General features: G+C 35.8%; 3 protein-coding genes across 3 annotated transcripts; 1 reads left to right on the forward strand and 2 right to left on the reverse strand.

Annotated features, from left to right (window-relative positions):
- The first annotated feature begins 26 nt into the window (after nt 1-26).
- On the forward strand, nt 27-7,713 carry LOC18033044 (SWI/SNF-related matrix-associated actin-dependent regulator of chromatin subfamily A-like protein 1). The gene is made up of 24 exons (XM_006419144.2): nt 27-306; nt 714-783; nt 952-1,043; nt 1,165-1,220; nt 1,347-1,422; nt 1,650-1,716; nt 1,893-1,959; nt 2,064-2,130; nt 2,270-2,353; nt 2,433-2,474; nt 2,611-2,766; nt 3,556-3,633; nt 4,135-4,203; nt 4,301-4,366; nt 4,473-4,601; nt 5,243-5,299; nt 5,775-5,864; nt 6,028-6,093; nt 6,388-6,456; nt 6,531-6,635; nt 6,733-6,858; nt 6,963-7,021; nt 7,150-7,186; nt 7,311-7,713. Exons 1-24 carry the CDS (start codon nt 187-189, stop codon nt 7,461-7,463), a joined length of 2,001 nt encoding a protein of 666 aa, XP_006419207.1. The 5' UTR covers nt 27-186; the 3' UTR covers nt 7,464-7,713.
- A 60-nt stretch (nt 7,714-7,773) lies between these two features.
- On the reverse strand, nt 7,774-9,081 carry LOC18033205 (diacylglycerol O-acyltransferase 3, cytosolic). The gene is made up of 2 exons (XM_006419145.2): nt 8,678-9,081; nt 7,774-8,502 (listed from the first exon to the last, which is right to left on the reverse strand). The coding sequence occupies exons 1-2, from the start codon at nt 8,957-8,959 to the stop codon at nt 7,933-7,935; spliced, it is 852 nt and encodes a 283-aa protein (XP_006419208.1). The 5' UTR covers nt 8,960-9,081; the 3' UTR covers nt 7,774-7,932.
- A 649-nt stretch (nt 9,082-9,730) lies between these two features.
- Nucleotides 9,731-17,679, reverse strand: LOC18033049 (protein CHUP1, chloroplastic). Its single transcript, XM_006419146.2, has 8 exons — nt 17,522-17,679; nt 12,702-13,312; nt 12,053-12,463; nt 11,818-11,949; nt 11,205-11,386; nt 10,996-11,107; nt 10,645-10,788; nt 9,731-10,092 (listed from the first exon to the last, which is right to left on the reverse strand). Exons 2-8 carry the CDS (start codon nt 13,290-13,292, stop codon nt 9,979-9,981), a joined length of 1,686 nt encoding a protein of 561 aa, XP_006419209.1. The 5' UTR covers nt 13,293-13,312; nt 17,522-17,679; the 3' UTR covers nt 9,731-9,978.
- Nucleotides 17,680-19,443: the final 1,764 nt, after the last annotated feature.

Below are 19,443 nucleotides of genomic sequence, written 5' to 3' on the forward strand. Positions count from 1 at the left end.
TTGGTAGTACCCCCCCACCCCGACCTCAGTTCAAACTTCAAAGTAGAAACTACTCGCCTTTCCTCACTACCTGCCCTGGTCCTCGTTCCTGAAAGCATATTTATTGAAGCCAATCAAATTGTTCGTAAATGTAAGAAAAAAGCGCTTTTGTTTGTTTGTATTTTTAGCTGAGTGTGTTCAAAGAAAATGGAAGTGGATGACGAATGGGAGTTCAGCGCAGAAGAATTGGATTTCCTTGAAAGAGAAGCTCTTCAGCAGATTGCTCAACGCCACAGCAAACCCTTTTCTGATTCTCCTTCATACAAGGTAAGGCTCTCTCCTTTTTCCTCAATTCTTTCCAAAGATCCTGCAAGTATTTTGCCTTTTGTATTTTTTTAACTGTTTAAGATGTTCACTCCGTTTTGATTTTGGATACAACTATTGAGCAAATTTTAAGAAAGGAGCCCTTTTCTTAAGGGGTTGCCAAAAGTTTCATCCCTGCTTCTCAAAAGTACCCCCATTTGAATTTCCTTTTTGGAGCACTTTGAGTTTGTGCATTCTGTTGTTCTTTTCTTTTTATTGTTTAATGACCCTTGTGGTGTAACCATTGATATGATTACCTTAAGGATGATTACTTGGTTGTTCTGGTTTACTAGCAATGAATGATGCCATCTGTTTAGATGTGAAGGAAAGAGTTGCACTATCATGGATTTTTTCTTTATGTTGTAATTCAGGTAGAAGCTTTGCCCCAGGGGTCCAGAACATTGCCCTTATCAGTTGCACCCCCTCCTAAAGGAAGCTTGGGTTGGTTTCTCCCTGTGCTAAAATTACCCTTGCTCATTATTTATTAAATGGCTAACAAGTTGTATTCTTCTAGTAGTCATAATCATTTTGTTGAATTGTGGATTATCTGGCTAACTACTTGACTCCTGTCTAAACTTGCTGTGTCCCCACCATTTTGTGCTCAACCAGGTGATTTTTCTAAGGAACAAGTACCTAAGCTCTCTGTCAAATTTTATTTTCATACAAGTGGAAATATTGCTGCAAAATTTACATATGACCCGGTATATCTTCTATTTGCTGGCATAATGATCCAGAATTCTAGAGCAAGTCTGATTTTGTTAATGCATGCATAATTTTCTCTCTCTCTCTCTCTCTCTTTTTTTTTTTTATAATAAAATCTAGGTGCTAGTAGGTGCTTTCCGCAAGATCCCTAAAGCCACATGGAATGCGAAAGAAAGGTCTTGTTCCATATCTCTAAGCATATCTTTTATGCACCATGCAAAAATGGTTGTGTCTCTTGCACACTTGTTTGAGCTTTCACGAGCATTGAGCCTTAGCATGCTACACTGCCATTGAACCTGCAGATTGTGGACTTTCCCAGTTCCGTTTTTATCATCAGCAGAGAAAGTTTTGAGTGAAATATCTGGTTACAATGTTGAGGTGGTAACTTGTGCATTTTTATCTCTTTATGATTATCCAATCTTTTCACAGTACTGCATTTTATTAAAAAATAAATAAATTATTTTGGGGGTTGTGATCGGTGTAAGGAGGAGGGGTTTTCCCTGAAGAAACAGAATGCATTTTATAAACTTTAGAATTCTGCACTTATCTTTGAATCACAAATTGTGTCATTTTCACACTTAATTATCTATTATAATATATTCCAGATAGAGAACCTGCATCCCTTGGTTCAACGTGCTATTGCCAGTGCCTCTGCAGCTCCAGATCTTCGAGGTAAATGTTGATTTATGATTAAGAACTACTATGTCCAAGATTGTGATGGATGCATCAATACAATTGCACTTGCTTTTATTCTTATGATTTTCTTTGTAGATTAATTTCTTTCATACAGTGCTTCAACGTCATGTGTTGTTATCATTTTTACAAATTTTTTCCCTTTTTTTCACAAGAAAAATATGACCAGATACCTGCCCATATTGAATCAAAGCTTCTTCCATTTCAGCGCGATGGTGTAAGGTATGTAGCAGTTGCTTCCTTATCAGATCAATGTTATATATCATGTATTAAACATTATGTTTTTGTAGCAACCTCTGTCAAGCATGTTCATTTTCAATTTTCAGGTTTGCATTGCAGCATGGAGGGCGTATACTTCTGGCAGATGAAATGGGATTAGGAAAGACCATACAGGCAATTGATTATTTATTTGAACCATTTCATTTCTTTTGATGCCTGTTATGTGAAGCTAAATGGCTATTAAATGAGTATTCTCAATTAGCTTTGTGCAAGATGACTTGTTTAAAACTTTCATATCTCATGGTTTTGGCAGGCTATTGCCGTGGCCACATGTTTTCGTGACGTTTGGCCTGTTCTTATACTTACACCGTCATCCTTACGTTTGCATTGGGCCGCAGTAAGTGCTTTATCATCTTCCTTTTTTTCAGCAAAGCTAATTTCACTCTAAATGCATGTACGCATTTGCCTTGTTGCAGATGATCCAACAATGGCTAAATATCCCTCCATCAGAGATAGTTGTAAGTGATCTATGTGTAGCTTTGAGCATATCTCATCATTTTTCATGGCCCCCTTTCATATTTATCGTAGAAACTTAAAATTTTTATTATGTTGGGTTGATGCTTATTACGATTCCTAACAAGTCATTATTAATAGGTTGTTCTATCTCAATTGGGTGGTTCAAACAGAAGCGGATTCACTATAGTTTCTTCCAACACCAAGAGGAATATTCATCTTGATGGCTTATTTAATATCATCTCCTATGATGTGGTCCTTAAGTTACAAAATATACTAATGTCATCCAACTTTAAGGTAAGTACAACGAATTCTTTTGAATTTACTTTAATCCTATTATTTTTAAATGACCACTCTTAGAGACATTGGGGAGAGAGTTACCTAAAGAATAAAGGTAAAATAGGGGAAGTAGTGGACTTCCTTCTAGATTATATACGATTGTGGTCTACCTATCAAGAAAAACGTTTCTCCCTTGTGTTCTAGGTTAGTAAGAAATATGTTTAGTATAGTCAGAATGAGGATTCTGAATGGCCATACTGGAAATAAGGAAACACTTTTCTTTCTTACTCCTTTTTTTTTTTTTGTGTTGGGCCGGGGGGTGGGGAGGAGTTGGGGCAGCGGGGATGGTGTGTTGGGTTTTTTTGGGGTTGCTTATTACCTTTATAATCTTCTTAAGATTATAAAGTTAGTTCATACTTCATTTAAGGTAGACTATGACATATACTTTATTAAAAATTATTGAATAAGGTCCCACGATTTTGCAAAATTGGGGATATACTGTACTGTTTAGAATGTTAAAATCTAGAATGTAACATGCCTGAAGTCTAAATAGTTTCGTTAATCTAGACGTTGAAGTACAGGTTAACAATATGGAGAGGAATATTCCTATTTTCATCTTAAAGATTCATGTTGTAAAAATTCTTAAAACTTATTAACATGTTCCTCATCAAAGTTGCATCAATTGTTGAATTAATTACACCTAGGACTTTGTTTCATATGTGTGTATCTGTGTGAGTGCGGCTGGAGCTTTGCATGGAGCTTTGCATGGAGCTTCTTCTATTCTAAACCTCCTTTACTTTTGTTCAGATTGTGATTGCGGATGAGTCACATTTTCTTAAAAATGCACAAGCGAAGAGGACGGCTGCCACCCTTCCAATTATTAAGGTCATCTCTCTTGATAAATTGTGAATTAATATTTGCATCAGCTTTGTTTGTTCTCGATCAATGTTCGCATATTAATACAATTATAGATCTCAAGTTTGCTAAAAGATATTATTTTCCTTAAGTATCTATAGGAAGCTGCAATCATAGTCTATCTGCATGCATGATCTCCAAAATGCATGAAGTGTCAGGGTATGTGGACATTTTGTGATGAAAAATATCTGTTAACTTCCATGCCTGTTATCAAATGTACCTGTCAATCTTTTTTATTGTCAAATTTAAAGTAGTTGCCCTAAATCTTCTTGTTGAACTTAATCAGATAGGTCTGATCCCATGAAAGCATAAAGGAAAGAAAAATATTGGGTAATGAACACTAGACCTTCATTGCATTGCACAATTTATATATTCTTCTTTAACTGTTTTCTCATCAACAGCATATTAGACAAACTCTGTGGAAAGTGATCCCTCTTTCTCTCCTATGCTCACAGAATATTTATATTACAGAAAGCTCAATATGCATTGCTGCTTAGTGGCACTCCTGCTTTATCTCGACCTATTGAGCTATTCAAGCAGGTACATGTCAGTGCAAGTTTAAAAATCATAGCTTGTCAATGTTTATATTTTTGGAACTTAGTTATAATCATCTTGAGGAAATGTGTATGCTTGACAGCTGGAAGCCTTGTATCCTGATGTATATAAGAATGTTCATGAGTATGGTAACCGATATTGCAAAGGCGTAAGTCGAATTTTCATTTGGTTGGAAAATCTCCTTTCGGTTTTGACTATTTTGGTTGCCATATTTAGTGATGCACACTGTTGTTTTCTCTAAATCTATCATCCAGGGAGTCTTTGGAATATATCAAGGTGCAAGTAACCATGAAGAATTGCACAATCTGATGAAGGCAACCGTGATGATTCGCAGACTCAAAAAAGATGTCCTTGCTCAGCTTCCTGTGAAGCGCAGGCAGCAGGTATACTTTTATGTCAATTGTGATTAATGGTAGCTATATTTTTGCTCAAGAAAAATAATATGATGTCATCAGTGATGTAGAAACCACTATGTAATTTTTGGAATGCAAGAACTTGATTTCGATCTGTGTGGAATATGCAATTTAGTTTATTGGGAGCTTCGATCTAGAGTTAGCCTCCTACAGCCCTTTTGGTTTGTGAATCTATTTGTGAGTGCGGCTTAGAGAATATTTTGGTTGATGAATCTATTTGTGATGTCCATTGTGGGTCAGAGAACATCTCTTGAGTTGCACTGCTAATTTGTTATACCTTAACATTCAGTCCAGTTCATGAATTCTTGCTCATGCTTTTCCACAGTACACATACTATGGACTGATTTTGGATTCAATTTGGAAATGGTTTTATTTATGAGTAATGATATGGCCACAAACTCTTGTACAAACTCATGTGGCATGATAAAATTGGTTGAATTAATTATCTCTTTGCCCACATGATTTATTTTCATTATTTTGTATTTTCATTTAACCAATGAATTAATGTCACATCAATTTGTACAAAATAAGTTTGTAAAAGAGTTTGTGGCTGTATCATCACTCTTTATTTATTGTCTGTCTTCATTTTGATTCATGTTAATTGATTTCAGGTCTTCTTGGATGTGGCTGAAAAGGATATGAGACAAATAAATGCATTATTTCGTGAGGTAAGTTATTTATTTTATGGTAGATCTTCTACTAAATGGGGTCCGGTGAAGTCAATACCAATCTTGTAGAAATTTGAGAATAATTGGCTACTTTTTCATGCAACTGTGTCTAGATATTAGTATGGTGCCTCCTTGGAATATCTGGGTTTATAGTTGACAATATTTCGAGATGAGAAAACTTTAAAATCTAGTGATGTATATAATTGTTGGTAAAAAGTAGTTGAGTTCTTCACCAGGATTGGGTATTTGGTTTATCAGGATCGGTAAGGGTGGAAGAAAAAAAAATTTATAGTTTTCTACTTCATTGTTTTTTGATTTACCATTATATTTGGTCTGTTTTCCTCCTATTGTGTATTCCATTGGGAAAGGGTTCTTGGTGTTGATTTGCATTGTTTACATTCCTTTTAGAAATATCCTTACAAAATAGTTTAAGGATAAGAGAAACACAACTAAATCAAACTTCAAAATGTTGTAGTTGGAGGTGGTAAAAGGCAAAATTAAGGCCTGCAAATCGGAAGAGGAGGTTCAATCATTAAAGTTTACTGAGAAGAATCTTATTAATAAGGTACTTGATTACATCACGCACGTAACTCAGAAATGATTAGCCAAATATGTTTTTAGTTTTTGCATAATTTTATATTTTTCACTTTCATCTTTCGTTCTAATTAACTAAAAAGTGGTACTCTTTCTATCTCCATTCCTGTTTGCTACTATGTACCAAACCCCAGATATATACTGATTCTGCTGAAGCCAAGATCCCTGCAGTTCTAGATTATCTGGAAACCGTCATTGAGGTATGTTTCTCTTCACTTTTGTTTCTTTATCCTCTTGGTGCATAATATAAATATATGTGAGAGAAAATTTATACAATGATTTCTTTGTAACGGAAGATATCCTAGCCTTATTTCTCAATGCTAGTTCTATTTTGCCAACTCATTACATGTTTGTTAAATGAGTCACAGTTTCAGTTTCTACATGCACTTGGCTCCAAACCCCAAAACATCACCCCCCCCCCCCCTCGGGGCTTCTGAGAATTTGATTGAATATCATGTTGAGGTCTTAACCTTCATATATTATGATTGTTGCAGGCAGGCTGCAAGTTTCTAATATTTGCGCACCATCAGCCCATGCTTGATGCAATACATCAACTTTTTCTTGTAAGACCCTTGAAATCTATTGAAATTTTCTTACCATAGATCCTCCTATTGAGGTCTTCCAAACAACTTTGTAGAAGAAGAAAGTGCATTGCATTCGGATTGATGGGGGTACCCCTCCTGCTTCAAGACAAGCTTTGGTTACTGAATTTCAGGAGAAAGATGACGTCAAGGCAGCAGTGGTATGACAATTTGATTTCTTTACATATTAAATATCGATAATTTCTCTCATCGTTTTTCTGTCATAAGTTGGAAATATTAAAATGTCAACGTGTGCAGCTATCTATGAAAGCCGGAGGTGTTGGTTTAACATTAACGGCTGCAAGCACTGTTATTTTTGCGGAGTTGTCATGGACTCCAGGTGACCTCATTCAAGCTGAAGATCGTGCTCACAGGATCGGCCAGGTTACAAAGCTACAACTATTGATTAATACTCATGTTGCTAAACCAAATTATATAACGCTAAAAGTGATAAGTACTTCTTTGACAAGTGTAGTAAATTTTCTTAGGTATCTTCCGTAAATGTATACTACCTACTGGCAAATGACACAGTTGATGACATAATATGGTATGTTCACACGCTATTTTGTGGTATTGAACACAATCATTTTGGCCTGTAAATAACTGTAATAAAGTTCCGAGGGATGATGATATTGATAGTAATCAATAATCAGTTAATTTATTTTTTCTACACAGGGATGTTGTTCGGAGCAAGTTGGAAAATTTGGGACAGGTGATTCTTTTGGCTCACAAGTGATAGAATCTGTTGTGTACTAGTTAGTCAAGGTTTGGTAGATTCATTGTTTTATTTTTATCCCTATAGCCAATGCACTGACTTGTAGTTTTTGAACAACCAGGTGCTTGATGGTCATGAAAATATTTTGGAAGTTTCAAGCAGTCAAATAAGAAGCAGCCCTGCAAAGCAGAAAACACTCGACTCCTTCCTGAAGCGTTGCAACAATGTGGATGACTCTGAACATCAGCAGAAGCTAAAATACCGAAAGCTCTAATCCACACTATAAAATGTATATTTTGAGGTGCGTCGGTCTATGCATCGCATGTACACAGACACATGAAAATTTGCCCTTTTGATAGGCGGAGCCTCGGAGAACTTTGATTACTACAAATTAGTGAGACAAGAATATGCATTTTGCAGGCAGTGAAAGTGTAATACTGACATGAGGTGGTTATACCATATTCCTCTGTTTTGTAGATGAATACAATAACATCGTGTTATTAAATATAGCAAAAACATAAGAGAGAGAATCATCATTATTCATTGTACTGCTTCTATATCACTTAAAAAGAAGATAAATAATCTCAATTTCGAAACAAAAGAGGATTTTTTTTTTCTTTAAATTATAAACAAGTAAGAAAGATGTCAAGATCCTAGAATAAGCAAATTTAGGTTTGTACAATTAAAAGGAAAAAAAAGGTTTAAGAGAACAGAAAGCTGGCTGCTACAACTAAGATGCAGGTTTAACGTAATCCCAACTCCAAGCTTTTGCTACCCTGAGTGAAGAGGTTACCAACAATGGCACCCACATCTTCCAAAGCAACCCCAATGCAAAGAGGATTGGGTGGAGTAAGATGATGATAAGCATCAGAATGAAAAAGCCTAACATTAGGACCATCTCTGCATTTGCCCATACACTTGCACGCAACAACATCACCCTCAGTTCCCATTGCTCTTTGAAATTCCTCCAACAATGCACCACCTCCTGATTTCCTGCACTTGTTTCCCATGCAAACCTCTACCCTCTTTGTCATCCCCTCACCAGTTCCAACAACATTTGGGGAGGGCGAGCTCTCTTCTGATCTTATCACAGGCATAAGATTAAGAAGGCCGTCTTCCACCTGAGTGCAGTCTTTCATCTGAGCGACCTCCTCTTCTTCACATTCGCTGTCACTAGAATCACTGCTTTCACATGCTGATGACTGTATTTTCCCTTTAAGCTTATTTGCTTTTTCTTGCTTTCTTTTCCTCTTCAATTTCTTCTCCTCTGTTTTCAACTGTTCAAGCTGCTTCATTAAAACCTCTGCTGCTTCCTGCAAAAGATACACAAATGATTTCTTTTTTCTTTTTAGAAAAATATATAGATATTAAAAAAAAACTCCTATCATATCATATTATATAGAAATCAACCACATAGTCTCCACACAAACATTTATGTATGTATATTATTGAAACAAAAGAAGATAGAAATTAAGAAGGCTCACTCACCGAGATCATTTTGCCTCGTACTTGAGCGAGCAAGTTTTGATCTTGATCAACGGCAAATCCCATCTGAGAAAAAGTGGACAAGTCCTTTGACAACCCTTTTAACAATTTCAACTTCTTCTTAATACTACCTACTTTCTCTTTCTTCTTCATCTCAACAAACCCACCATGATGCTGATGCTCATGACTCTGCTTATTCACAAAACCAAGACCAGCAGAGTACCGCCTCTGGGTATCCATCCAAGCGCTGGACGTGCAGGCGATTTGCCTCAATGCCTCCTCCATCGCTCGGATCTCAATCTTGTGTTCTTTCTACAACCTTAGAAGTTGGAGATGATTTGCTTTGCCATTCAGCATATGCCCTTTGCCCTGATTGCTTTTATTCGCCTCCCCCTGCGCACCTCGTGACAGTTTTTGTTCGCCACACTCGGTCACCTTCCGGACATGCGTTTCCTTTTCATCTAAGTCGTTGGAGTTCCCGCGGGTGGATCTATCGGTTTCAAATTAAGCCACGTTGTGACACGTAGGCTGCCACGTCGCACACCACTTGCCAGCTGGCAAGCCAGCTTCATAATTCTCATTTCTGGTGGGGAAATAATAACGAGAGCAGAGCAGACGGTTATCGGATGACGTGTGTTCATCACTGTTACGTTGCTTCTATTTCAAGTAAATAGTACGCATCCAAAGCCTTGTTGTTTTTAGGTATCATAAGAAATAAACAAATAAAATATCAACATCGGATCATGGGCTTGATTCAACTTCAACGGCCGCCAATTAATTAAATAGATAAATGAATAAAAGTTCCACCCATTTTTGACCTTTGACTACTGAAGCTTCAACCGTGGATTAGCAGCCATTCAAGAACCAACTGGTGTTGACCGTAGTCAGGATACAATCAATCATATGGTCTTATTGTTGTTTCCACCGGGCTTCATGTGTAGAGAACTCGAGATACTTTTCTAAAACAAATAAATTTTGAAAAAAATAATAAAAAGGAAGAAGAAGAATTTGCAGTGAACATTATTTTCTATTGTCCAAGCTTTGGATAGATGACTCTATGCCGTGTGAAAAAGCTGATAAGCTTGTATTAATATGAAGAGAGAAACACTGCCTGCCCTTATATAATAAATATAATACATTCCATTCCTCACCCAGATCATTTCCACTGATCACTACTAAGCTTTCAAAGATGTTTTCTCAAACATCCACTACATATCTACGTAGATTAAAGTAAATTGCTGAAAAGCTTTCTCCAGTGATGAAAATCAACTTTAAAATAGATTCTCATTCCCTAGTTTTGGTTCTCATGATGAAGATATGCCGGCCAACAGTTCGTGAGATCCTCCAAGGTGTTGTGGAACACGTTGCCTGATCTCTTCAAACGCGCACAATGTTTCTGAATCAAGACCTCCAACAAACTGCACATATGTGGAGAGCAGATAATTGAAGTGACACAATCATTTGCAGAATTCATTTTCACAAGAGTGCAATACGTCAAGAAGAAATTACACTTACACTTCAGGTCAATAACTAAACCGTAAGTATTACCACCTCAGATGATTTTTATTTTGTTTATTTTTAAAGTATTTTGATTTGATATTCTAAACTTGGTTCTTGCTAAACACTGAAGAGAGTTTTGCAATTCTCCAAAGTGAGAGGGAAGGGAGGAAGAAAACAAAGAAACCTGAATGATTCTGGTCATTTTGCAGATGCTTCCAAGCCAGAGAATTGGCCGAGGAGAGGGAAAACAAAGATAGTTATCACGGTAGCTTATGGCACAGAATACCAAAAAAAACAATTCTTTGGCAGTACATGCAATAAATTGGTTCCAGATTATAACAGCTTATTTCTTGATGCCATCTAAGTACTTTTTTTTTTCTCTTTTTTCCCTACCATACCATTAGTCTGTTAAATACACTGAGTCTCATTTTATAATGATAATTAAAAGAAACAACAGCCTCTAGAATTACCTGGTGTGCCCTGTATGCAAAATGCAAGCCCTGAAGCAACAAAGCTTCCTGAGTTGATTCCCTATCTGAATTATGGACCAATTCAAGCTCCCTTGTCACTCTCTTCATGTACATCTGGGCCAGTTTCATAGAAGCTTGCTTTATCTGCATAAATACAAATAGCTATTCACCTCACCCCATACATAGTGTAACAGGGATGCCACGAACATATCAAAGAAGTAAAATTTAAATGATAACTCTTATAAAATTTTTCCATCATTTAGTGATGACAAGTAATTACAAGGACTATTTAAATTGGGCACTCAAGGTAATACGTAATTCTCTTAAATAATTCATGTAAGTAAATGGTACCTTGCTTATGATTCCTGAATCCAGCATCCAATCAACTGGAATCTTGCAGTCTTTATAAGAATGCATCACTGAGTTCCGCAATTTAACTAGCCTTTGTATGCTCCGTTCCGATCTTCCAAAAGAGATTAGAGGCAGATATAAGTCAACAATTTGACACTGAGATGGCTTACTTCAGCATCTCATAAAAGCAGTTTTCATTTAATGCTTACTTATCCAGTAAACTGGCCATCTTCTTCAAGGCAGCTCCAAAAGGGACATTTGTATCATCCCTATAGGAAGAAATCTCATTCTCTAACTGTTTAAGGTCTCGATATTCAACAGCGGCTTCCTGCATGGCATCAGCTTTCTTCTCAGGCCATTTGAAATGCTTTAAGACAGCCCGCTCATCAGCCTGTGAAAGACAGGATAAAAAGCACGTATCTTATATTTCAAGAAAAAATTTATTATTCTTCCAGACTATTCAATTACGTAACAAGGCCACACCCGCACCCTTGTGTATTACGCAATAAAACAGAAATAAGGGTCAACTTACTGTCTGAACAATAAATCAAAAACGATTTACTCGGACTAATCATATTATATATAATCTTTGCAAAACTAGTACTCTATTCAACAGGGATGATGAGACTCCTGTGTCTGAAGGATGAATTATACATGAAAATAGAATTATACTGTTGGTTGTATCATTGTATGGCTGTCAAGACTTGTGATTGCCATTGTTTTAATAATATTTCCATCTTGAGATGTAAAATTGAGAGTGACCCAGAAATGAATTAAACAAAATCTTGTTAATCAAATAACTTGGAAAGGGTTAGAAATTACCAGCGATGAGAGTTCCTTATCAAGCCAATCCACAAATTCTAGGAGATCCTCTATATTTGTATAAGCTGCAGCAAGCACTTTCTGGATAAGACTGTTGATAAAACCCCCTTTGGTTTCGATATCTGCTTTTATCTAAAATTGCAGCAGTTAAAAAGTTCAAAGTCAGGCAGATCAACCTCAAAAAAAAAAAAAAAAAAATAAGAAATTATGTCTAAAAGATATCTGCAATGCTTACAGCCAACAGATGAGCAGAACGATTTTGAATTTCACCAACTATGCTACTATGTGCAATAGAAACTGCTGGTCTTTTTTGATTCACAGGACTGGGAAGATCTTTCTTCTCCACTTGCTTTGTCAAGGAGTGATAAAGTTGTGCAAATGAAGGAGTTTTTTGAGTGGCAGCTGCTCTAGCTGGTGGACGAGGAGGCGGTGGTGGTGGCAGGGGTGCTGGCATTGAGGGATAAGCCTGAGGTTTCCTTTCTACACCAGCAGCATTTCGAATTGGAATTTTTGGTTCTGATGGTGGTGTGTTAATACTTGTCTCACTGATTGCGTCCGTCATTACAATTGAATGCTCCAGTTTATTGGCTATGAGTTTCTGAACGTCCTTGAATTTAGGGCTCTGATATTCTCCAACTGCCTCTCTCTTCATTAAAACAAGAATTGCATTTCAGAAAACTAATTTACAAAAATCCAATTTCATTAGAAGGGTTCAAGTTAAGCTCTTATATCTTAATTCACATAACCAAAGACTACAAGAAAGAAGGTAGCAGAAACGTTCAATTTTGAAGAAACAATATTAAACAAAATCTCTTTTTTAATGAGCCCCCACCCATGAACCATGAAAACTAACAGTGATCAAAACACCAAAATATACTACCTACCTGTTCACGGCTGCTAAGAGAAGCTATCTTAGCTTCAGCAGCAACAAGATCCTCAACAAGCTTCTTGTTCTGCTTCTCCAATTCCGCATTCAAGCTCTGTGCTTTAACAAACTCAGCTTTCAAAGCGAAAACCTCAGACTGCAAATCTTTAACCAAATTCTCACTCAACCTTAGCTTTTCCTCAAATTCTTTCTTTTTCTTATCCATCAACCCATCTTCAATTTTCCCAGGATTAGCATCCACAATTCTCTGCCTCCTTGGCCTAGCGAATTGCTCAACAACTGGCCTGTTCAGAGACCTACCAAAGACCTTGACTTCATCATCTTTATGGGATCCCACTGCCCCTTCTGCTGATTTGGGTTTGTTCAGAACCAAAGCCCTCCTGCTTTTTGAAATATTATTGGTTTTCACATCTGGGGGTACAGATTTTGCTCTTGCTTTTAGTTCAGGTGATAAAGACACACCATTAATGCCAGCTTCTTGCTTTGGCGACTCCCTAGTTTTAGAGTTGGCTCTCAAACGAGACGTTGTTGTTGCTGCTGTGGAGTGTGACATGTTGTTGGTTTTGCTTAGTTCCTGATGCTGCTTCATGGGCTCTTGAATATCTGGTTCTTTAAAGATAAGCAGAGAAAGAGAAAGAGCATGCAATTAATTGCAAATTATGAGACTGCTGCAAGTTATGTAAGGAAATGACAACTGTTCTGTTAGCTGTTTTAGGTGAAAGTGAGTTCAGAGTAGTGTGTGACTGTGAGGGTGAGAGTCCGTGGGGTGAGATGACTACGAGTCAGTTTCTGACCCAAAAGAAACGACCCCACTGTGGCCACATCCAAACAAGTTTCTGATTCTTCCGACTCACCACCAACAAAAACAATGTAAAAATTAATAATATATAAGTGGTTCGTGTCAATATCTTATTTTTATCTTTTATATATATATATATATATATTCACCACTGTAATTAGTACCAATTATTAGTAAAAAGACCAAAGTATCCCTTTTAAAACTGTAGGCAAAGATTAAATAGAGTAAACTTATACACAAGTCGAGTACACCACCTCAGTTCACCTGATGAATTAGGTTATTTTATAGAACTCGTCAAATTTAATAATGGATTTTAAAATAAAATTAAAATATTGGAGGGTCTTATAGTAGGACCCACTGACTACTCAAATGGTATATTGTGATTGGTCAACTTCGCTAGATCTATATAGTTTTTTCTTATTTTGGAGAAGATAAATATTTATGTCGACTAAGCACATCATCTCAATATACTGAAGTGGGTGCCCAACTAATAAGGAGATGGCATTTTGACGTATCCATGGATCTGAGGTCACTGACGTAAAAATAAAAAACTAGTGGATCTTTACTTTAAGATGTTGAGACAATGCATCGGCACACATAAAATTTTCTCTAAATAATGACAACAGCATGTGGGTGAAGTAAGGTTGAGTAAGAAAAATCAAATAGTGTCAAGTAGATAATTAATGGGTTGAATAAGAATCAATTAAGATATACTATCTCAATCTATTCAAGCATATTTATCATAAAATATATTGACAAACAAATCAATGGAAAATTTCTATGTTCTGTACCAAGACATAATGTTGTTTTTCATTCTCTTGGGTCAACTTTTACTTGGATGATTTTGTTCATGCTTGCAATGTAATTTATCAAAGATTGTTGAGTGATTTAGACTTGACATTAATTTCACCTAACCGGAATGAATTCTTTACATTAATGTAAGAATTATCAAACATGAATTCTCTTTCTCGTACAGCATTTACCTCTCTTGTGTTGATTTCGTTTGCGCATATTTACATGTGTGTGTCTGTAATGTTAACAAATTAGCTACAGTCCGATGCTCAACACGAGGCCTCCTATAATGGATGGGACCGATGGGACCATAGTAGCATAACGTACATGCGTATAGAGACAAACACATATAAAATCGGAGAATAATTGGAAAATGACGACCAAACATGGTGACATGCTTTATATATATAAAGGCACTCAGTTGTGATATTATTGCTATATTATTATTATTATTATTATTATATCTTAAAGTTTACACTCTAATCATGTTCAAACTAGTGTAGATTTTGATAGAAGTTGTCTTTTCTTTAAGAGCAAATTTGTTCAATCTCTAAATGATTGGTTCAAAATCACGTTATAGCTAGGCCTTTTATAATTAATGGGTTTCATTTTCATTACAAACAACGAATTCTATAAATTTATAGTTTTTTTATCTTTAGTGGGTAGTTGGTGGATTTATTTAATTTATCTCGCATCTCATTTGAAAAAAAAAAAGATTTTAAAATTTACAAAAATAATACACTTAATTAATATATGTATGTTATGTGCGTATTTATTTTAAAAAATTATTATATAATTAATAGTGATATTTAATTAAACTACATATAATATACATATATTAATTAAAATTAGTATTTATAATGTACTATAAAATTGCTGCAGATGTAAAAACATAATGTAGCAGAGTGATTAATTAAGCTGTCCGTGCCCTATATCTGTCGACCAAAAGCCAAGAGCTTCACAAAATAGAAAGGGGATCGAGCTAGCCAAAAGCACAATAAATGGTAACTGTACAAAATAATGGCAGTTTACAATTATGTGTAGAAGTAGAGGGTCACCTGAGTGAAACGCTGCAGGCCACAAACCCCAAGAAGACGGATAAGATTCATAGCGAAGCCAATGCCCTCACACCAACGTAACCCATAAGCAAGGTCTTAATTAATCTTACTACATTAGTTGATAGTGAAATTAGCTACGGAATTGAGTCTATCTAATGTATTTGCAGCATAAAAAACTCAAAAGGACTAAAGAAGGAAGTCAATAGTTATATATATATATATATATATATAGTAGTTTTTTAGTTCGGGATCATAAAATGTGGAAAATGTTCGAGAAAATTTTAAAATTATGGAGTTTTAAAAGTTTAAAACTTAAAGCATTTAAACTGCACGATTGATGTATTTTTTTAGACATTTTCGCACTTTAAAATTTCATATTGAAACATGTGGACTAAAATGGTGAATCCAAAACTTGAGCATGTGAAACGACAGCGTTTTGTTTGTGGTTAATAAGCTCAGGTATCACGAGCTTGGCATGTGGATTACTTAAGTCTGAAACGACAGGGGCTTGTGACGTTTTGAGCAAAGACTTAAGTGAAACATGTGGAATGCACGTGAAGAGGGGAATCAAGTTAGTTATGAAGCTGTTAGTACAGATGGCAAGAATCTGTGCATTCTGGAATTGATATCAGCTGTTATATAAGCTGGTTAACAGAGCAGCTTGAATTATGATCTGAGAGCGTGATAGAGAGAGTTAGGATACAAAGAAAGCTTAGTCTTGATCCTTGTAATTAGTTCTTGTATTACGATGTAAAGATTGCTTGAATCATCAATAAAGCTCGTTCTGTTGACTTCTCTCGTGGATGTAGATTGTGCTTTTCTGCACATTCGAACCACGTAAAACACTTTCTTGTTCTGGGTTTGATTAGCTTCTAATTCTGATTCTTGGTATTTTCTGATTATAACCATTTACGTTAAAGGTTCTGTTAACTATCAAAGAGTGATTGATTAGGTTCTTAGCATCTTGATTGGTCTGGTTTGTGATCTTGGGCAGTGTATTGGGTTGTTCATCTCAATCTAAAGCACCCAATTCACTACAAAACATTTTTTCTCTCTCTCTCTCTCTCTCTCTCTCTCTATATATATATATATAATCATTCTCAAATGCAGACGTCTGTATTTTTCTTAATACAGGCATACTATTAAATCGTGTGGTTTAAAAAAATTAATTTTTAAATAAATTATAAAATAGTACGATTTTAAAATATTAAAAATAAATTCTCTTAAATCCTACGATTTTAAAGTGTGTGTGCATTAAAATATTGGGGTGCTCGTACTAAAATGGAATTTTATATATATATATATATATAATTATTTCTTCCGCACAAATATCAAATTCCCTATGCGGGCTTCCATCAAAATTGACATCCCCTTTTAACTTTAATGATCGATGACTAATTAAAGCGAGACAAAATGCGAGCTTTTAAAGCAAAATCAACAGCTTGTACTGTAAATCCGATGCATGATTGGTTATACCAACCAGGTATGGTTTATGAATCCATATTGTGACGACTCTCTAGAAACTTACTGGTGCGTCTTCAATAAATGTTTCTAGGAAAAAGCCATAGTGACTTCTTTTAAGATTGATCACAGATAGAATAAATTCAAGGACAAATATGTGGTCCATAGAGAGAGCTCACGGGCTCATCACCACCCGTGAAACTTTTAATGAATTTGGTTTTATATATATATAACATCGATCTGCAACAGTTGCATTTGATAGAGCTTGCTGAAATTAATCAACGGTGTCATCATCTTCATGAAATCATGGTGAATATTCATCATTAAAATTAAAATGGATCACATTCACACATTGGTGCATGCATGTTACAATACATGACACTAAGAACTAGCTAGCTAGATGGATTATAAGGGCCACCTTTATTGCTAACTTAGCAATCGCAATATTAACATACATGGGTTCTTAATTAATTTAACCACGCTCTATAATAGATAAATAGTGCTTTGGGAAGACAAAAATGCTTCCCCAGCTCCGGGATAAAATAGTTCCACAATCAATACACACACAGACACACTTAATTTACAGCTTTATAGGCATGCATTAATTCTATACATTTACTGATACTGCTGACTAAAAAAATTAAATTCACCTTATAAAATATAAAATTGATTGAAATTCTGAAAATATACAACAGAAGAAACACATACCTTTAATTAGCCTGAGCTTTGTTTCTGATCATGAGTACTTGAGAGGTTGATTTTTTATGTTTTGTGCTTGTTCGTCGTCACTTCATGACTCAATCATCAAGAATAGATTAGTGGGGGAATATATATATAGATATATATAGTGGACATTTCCTTTGGAGTAAATTAAAACTCAGAAGACATTAATATACATCAAAGGGTGAGCTAGCTAGGTAGCGTGCGTTTCTGCGGCTAGCTAGGGTAAGTTAGTTGCTACTTCGCATCAAATGTAAGTGTCATATGCTGGCGCTCGATTTGACTGTGATTTCCTAATTATGTCGAATTGATTCTGCTGGCCGGCGCAGTTTTACATGCGAATATAATTAGTCCATCGCTTAATTAAAATTATATATAGGAGGTTAGAAGCATATATATACATAAGTAAAATTAAGTTTGCTATTGAAGCTTCTCTTCCTCCGTCCATGCATGCATGCATCAAATAAACATGCAACTCTCTAACTCAATCATTCAATCAATTTATTGCATTAGCGTCAACTCAAGCAACATTAACATTAACTGTCTCATCTCTCACTGTCTCCGAAAGTAGTGGATTGAAATGGATGTTAACTTTATATATATATATATATATATATATATTCCAATTGCATCTACACTTTAATCGTCTCTAGAATCCATTTTGCCCTCCTTCCTTTTTGTTCATAACGTGCTGGGGGTCTTAATCGTAATAAATTAGTAGGTGGTGGGTCAATTATGTGTCCGCGGGCGAATCTGTGATAGCAAATGTGTGCTTGGCTTTTTCTTTGTTTGTTATACATCGGTGTTAACATATGATTTGTACAGGCATAGATTGCACATGAACTTGCAAAAGAAGAAAGGCGCACTGCTAGATTATTTGGAGTAACGGGCAATCCTCTTCTTGTTTTACATAAAGACAATGATCAAAAGGTCAAATTGGAAACATTATCAAATGAACAGAAAAGGAATGGTTTGTTGAATTGAGCTTTTCAGATGTTGAGAAGCCAACTTCCTTCAACTACTTTGCCTTTTTCAAATGCATTAACCGACAAATTTAGACAAGAATTGTGTCTCAAGTCTTTGACATACATGCAACAAAACACATTAATTTGCACGCTATAATTGCTATTTCATGTGAAATAGATTTCACATGAACTTGTAACAGTTTGGGCCTAACACTTAAGTAGATATTGTTTACTTTGAACACAAAGCCCGTCACGATTTTATTATTAAGTTTTGCAACCTAAAACGTGTCTACTTAGTTAGGAGAGCCCAAACTTATAAACTAGTCCAAGAACTCACTCGCTAACGATGTAGGATATTACACACTTTCCCCCATAGAACCTCACATCCTCGTGAGGGTTATTGGGAATATTATGAGTTCATATCATTAACATATCTATCCATCCACACATTGGGTCATGAGTCGGCTCTGATACTAATTGTAATAGCTCGGGTCCAACAACCAAGTAGATATTGTCTGCTTTAAGCACGCAATCGGCCATAGTTTGGTTATTGGGCTTTACAACTCAAAACGCGTCTACTTAGTTAGGAGAGCCCAGACTTATAAACCAGTCCAGGAACTCACTTACTAGCGATGTAAGATATTACATACTCCCCCCCATATGACCTCACATTCTCGTGAGGGTCATTGGAAACAGTATTGGGAACAATATGAGTTCCTATCATTAACATATTTATCCATCCACACATTGGGTCGCAAGTCGATTCTGATACCAATTATAACAAATCAAGCCCAACGACCAAGTAGATCTTGTTCGCTTTGGGCCACAACCCGTCGTGGTTTTGCCATTGGGCTTTACAACCCAAAAAGCGTCTACTTAGTTAGGAGAGTCCAGACTTATAAAATAGTTTAGAAACTCACTAGATATTACATAATATATAACACC

Source organism: Citrus clementina, unplaced genomic scaffold (genome assembly GCF_000493195.1).
Source record: "Citrus clementina cultivar Clemenules unplaced genomic scaffold, Citrus_clementina_v1.0 scaffold_9, whole genome shotgun sequence".
Classification (NCBI taxonomy): domain Eukaryota; kingdom Viridiplantae; phylum Streptophyta; class Magnoliopsida; order Sapindales; family Rutaceae; genus Citrus; species Citrus x clementina.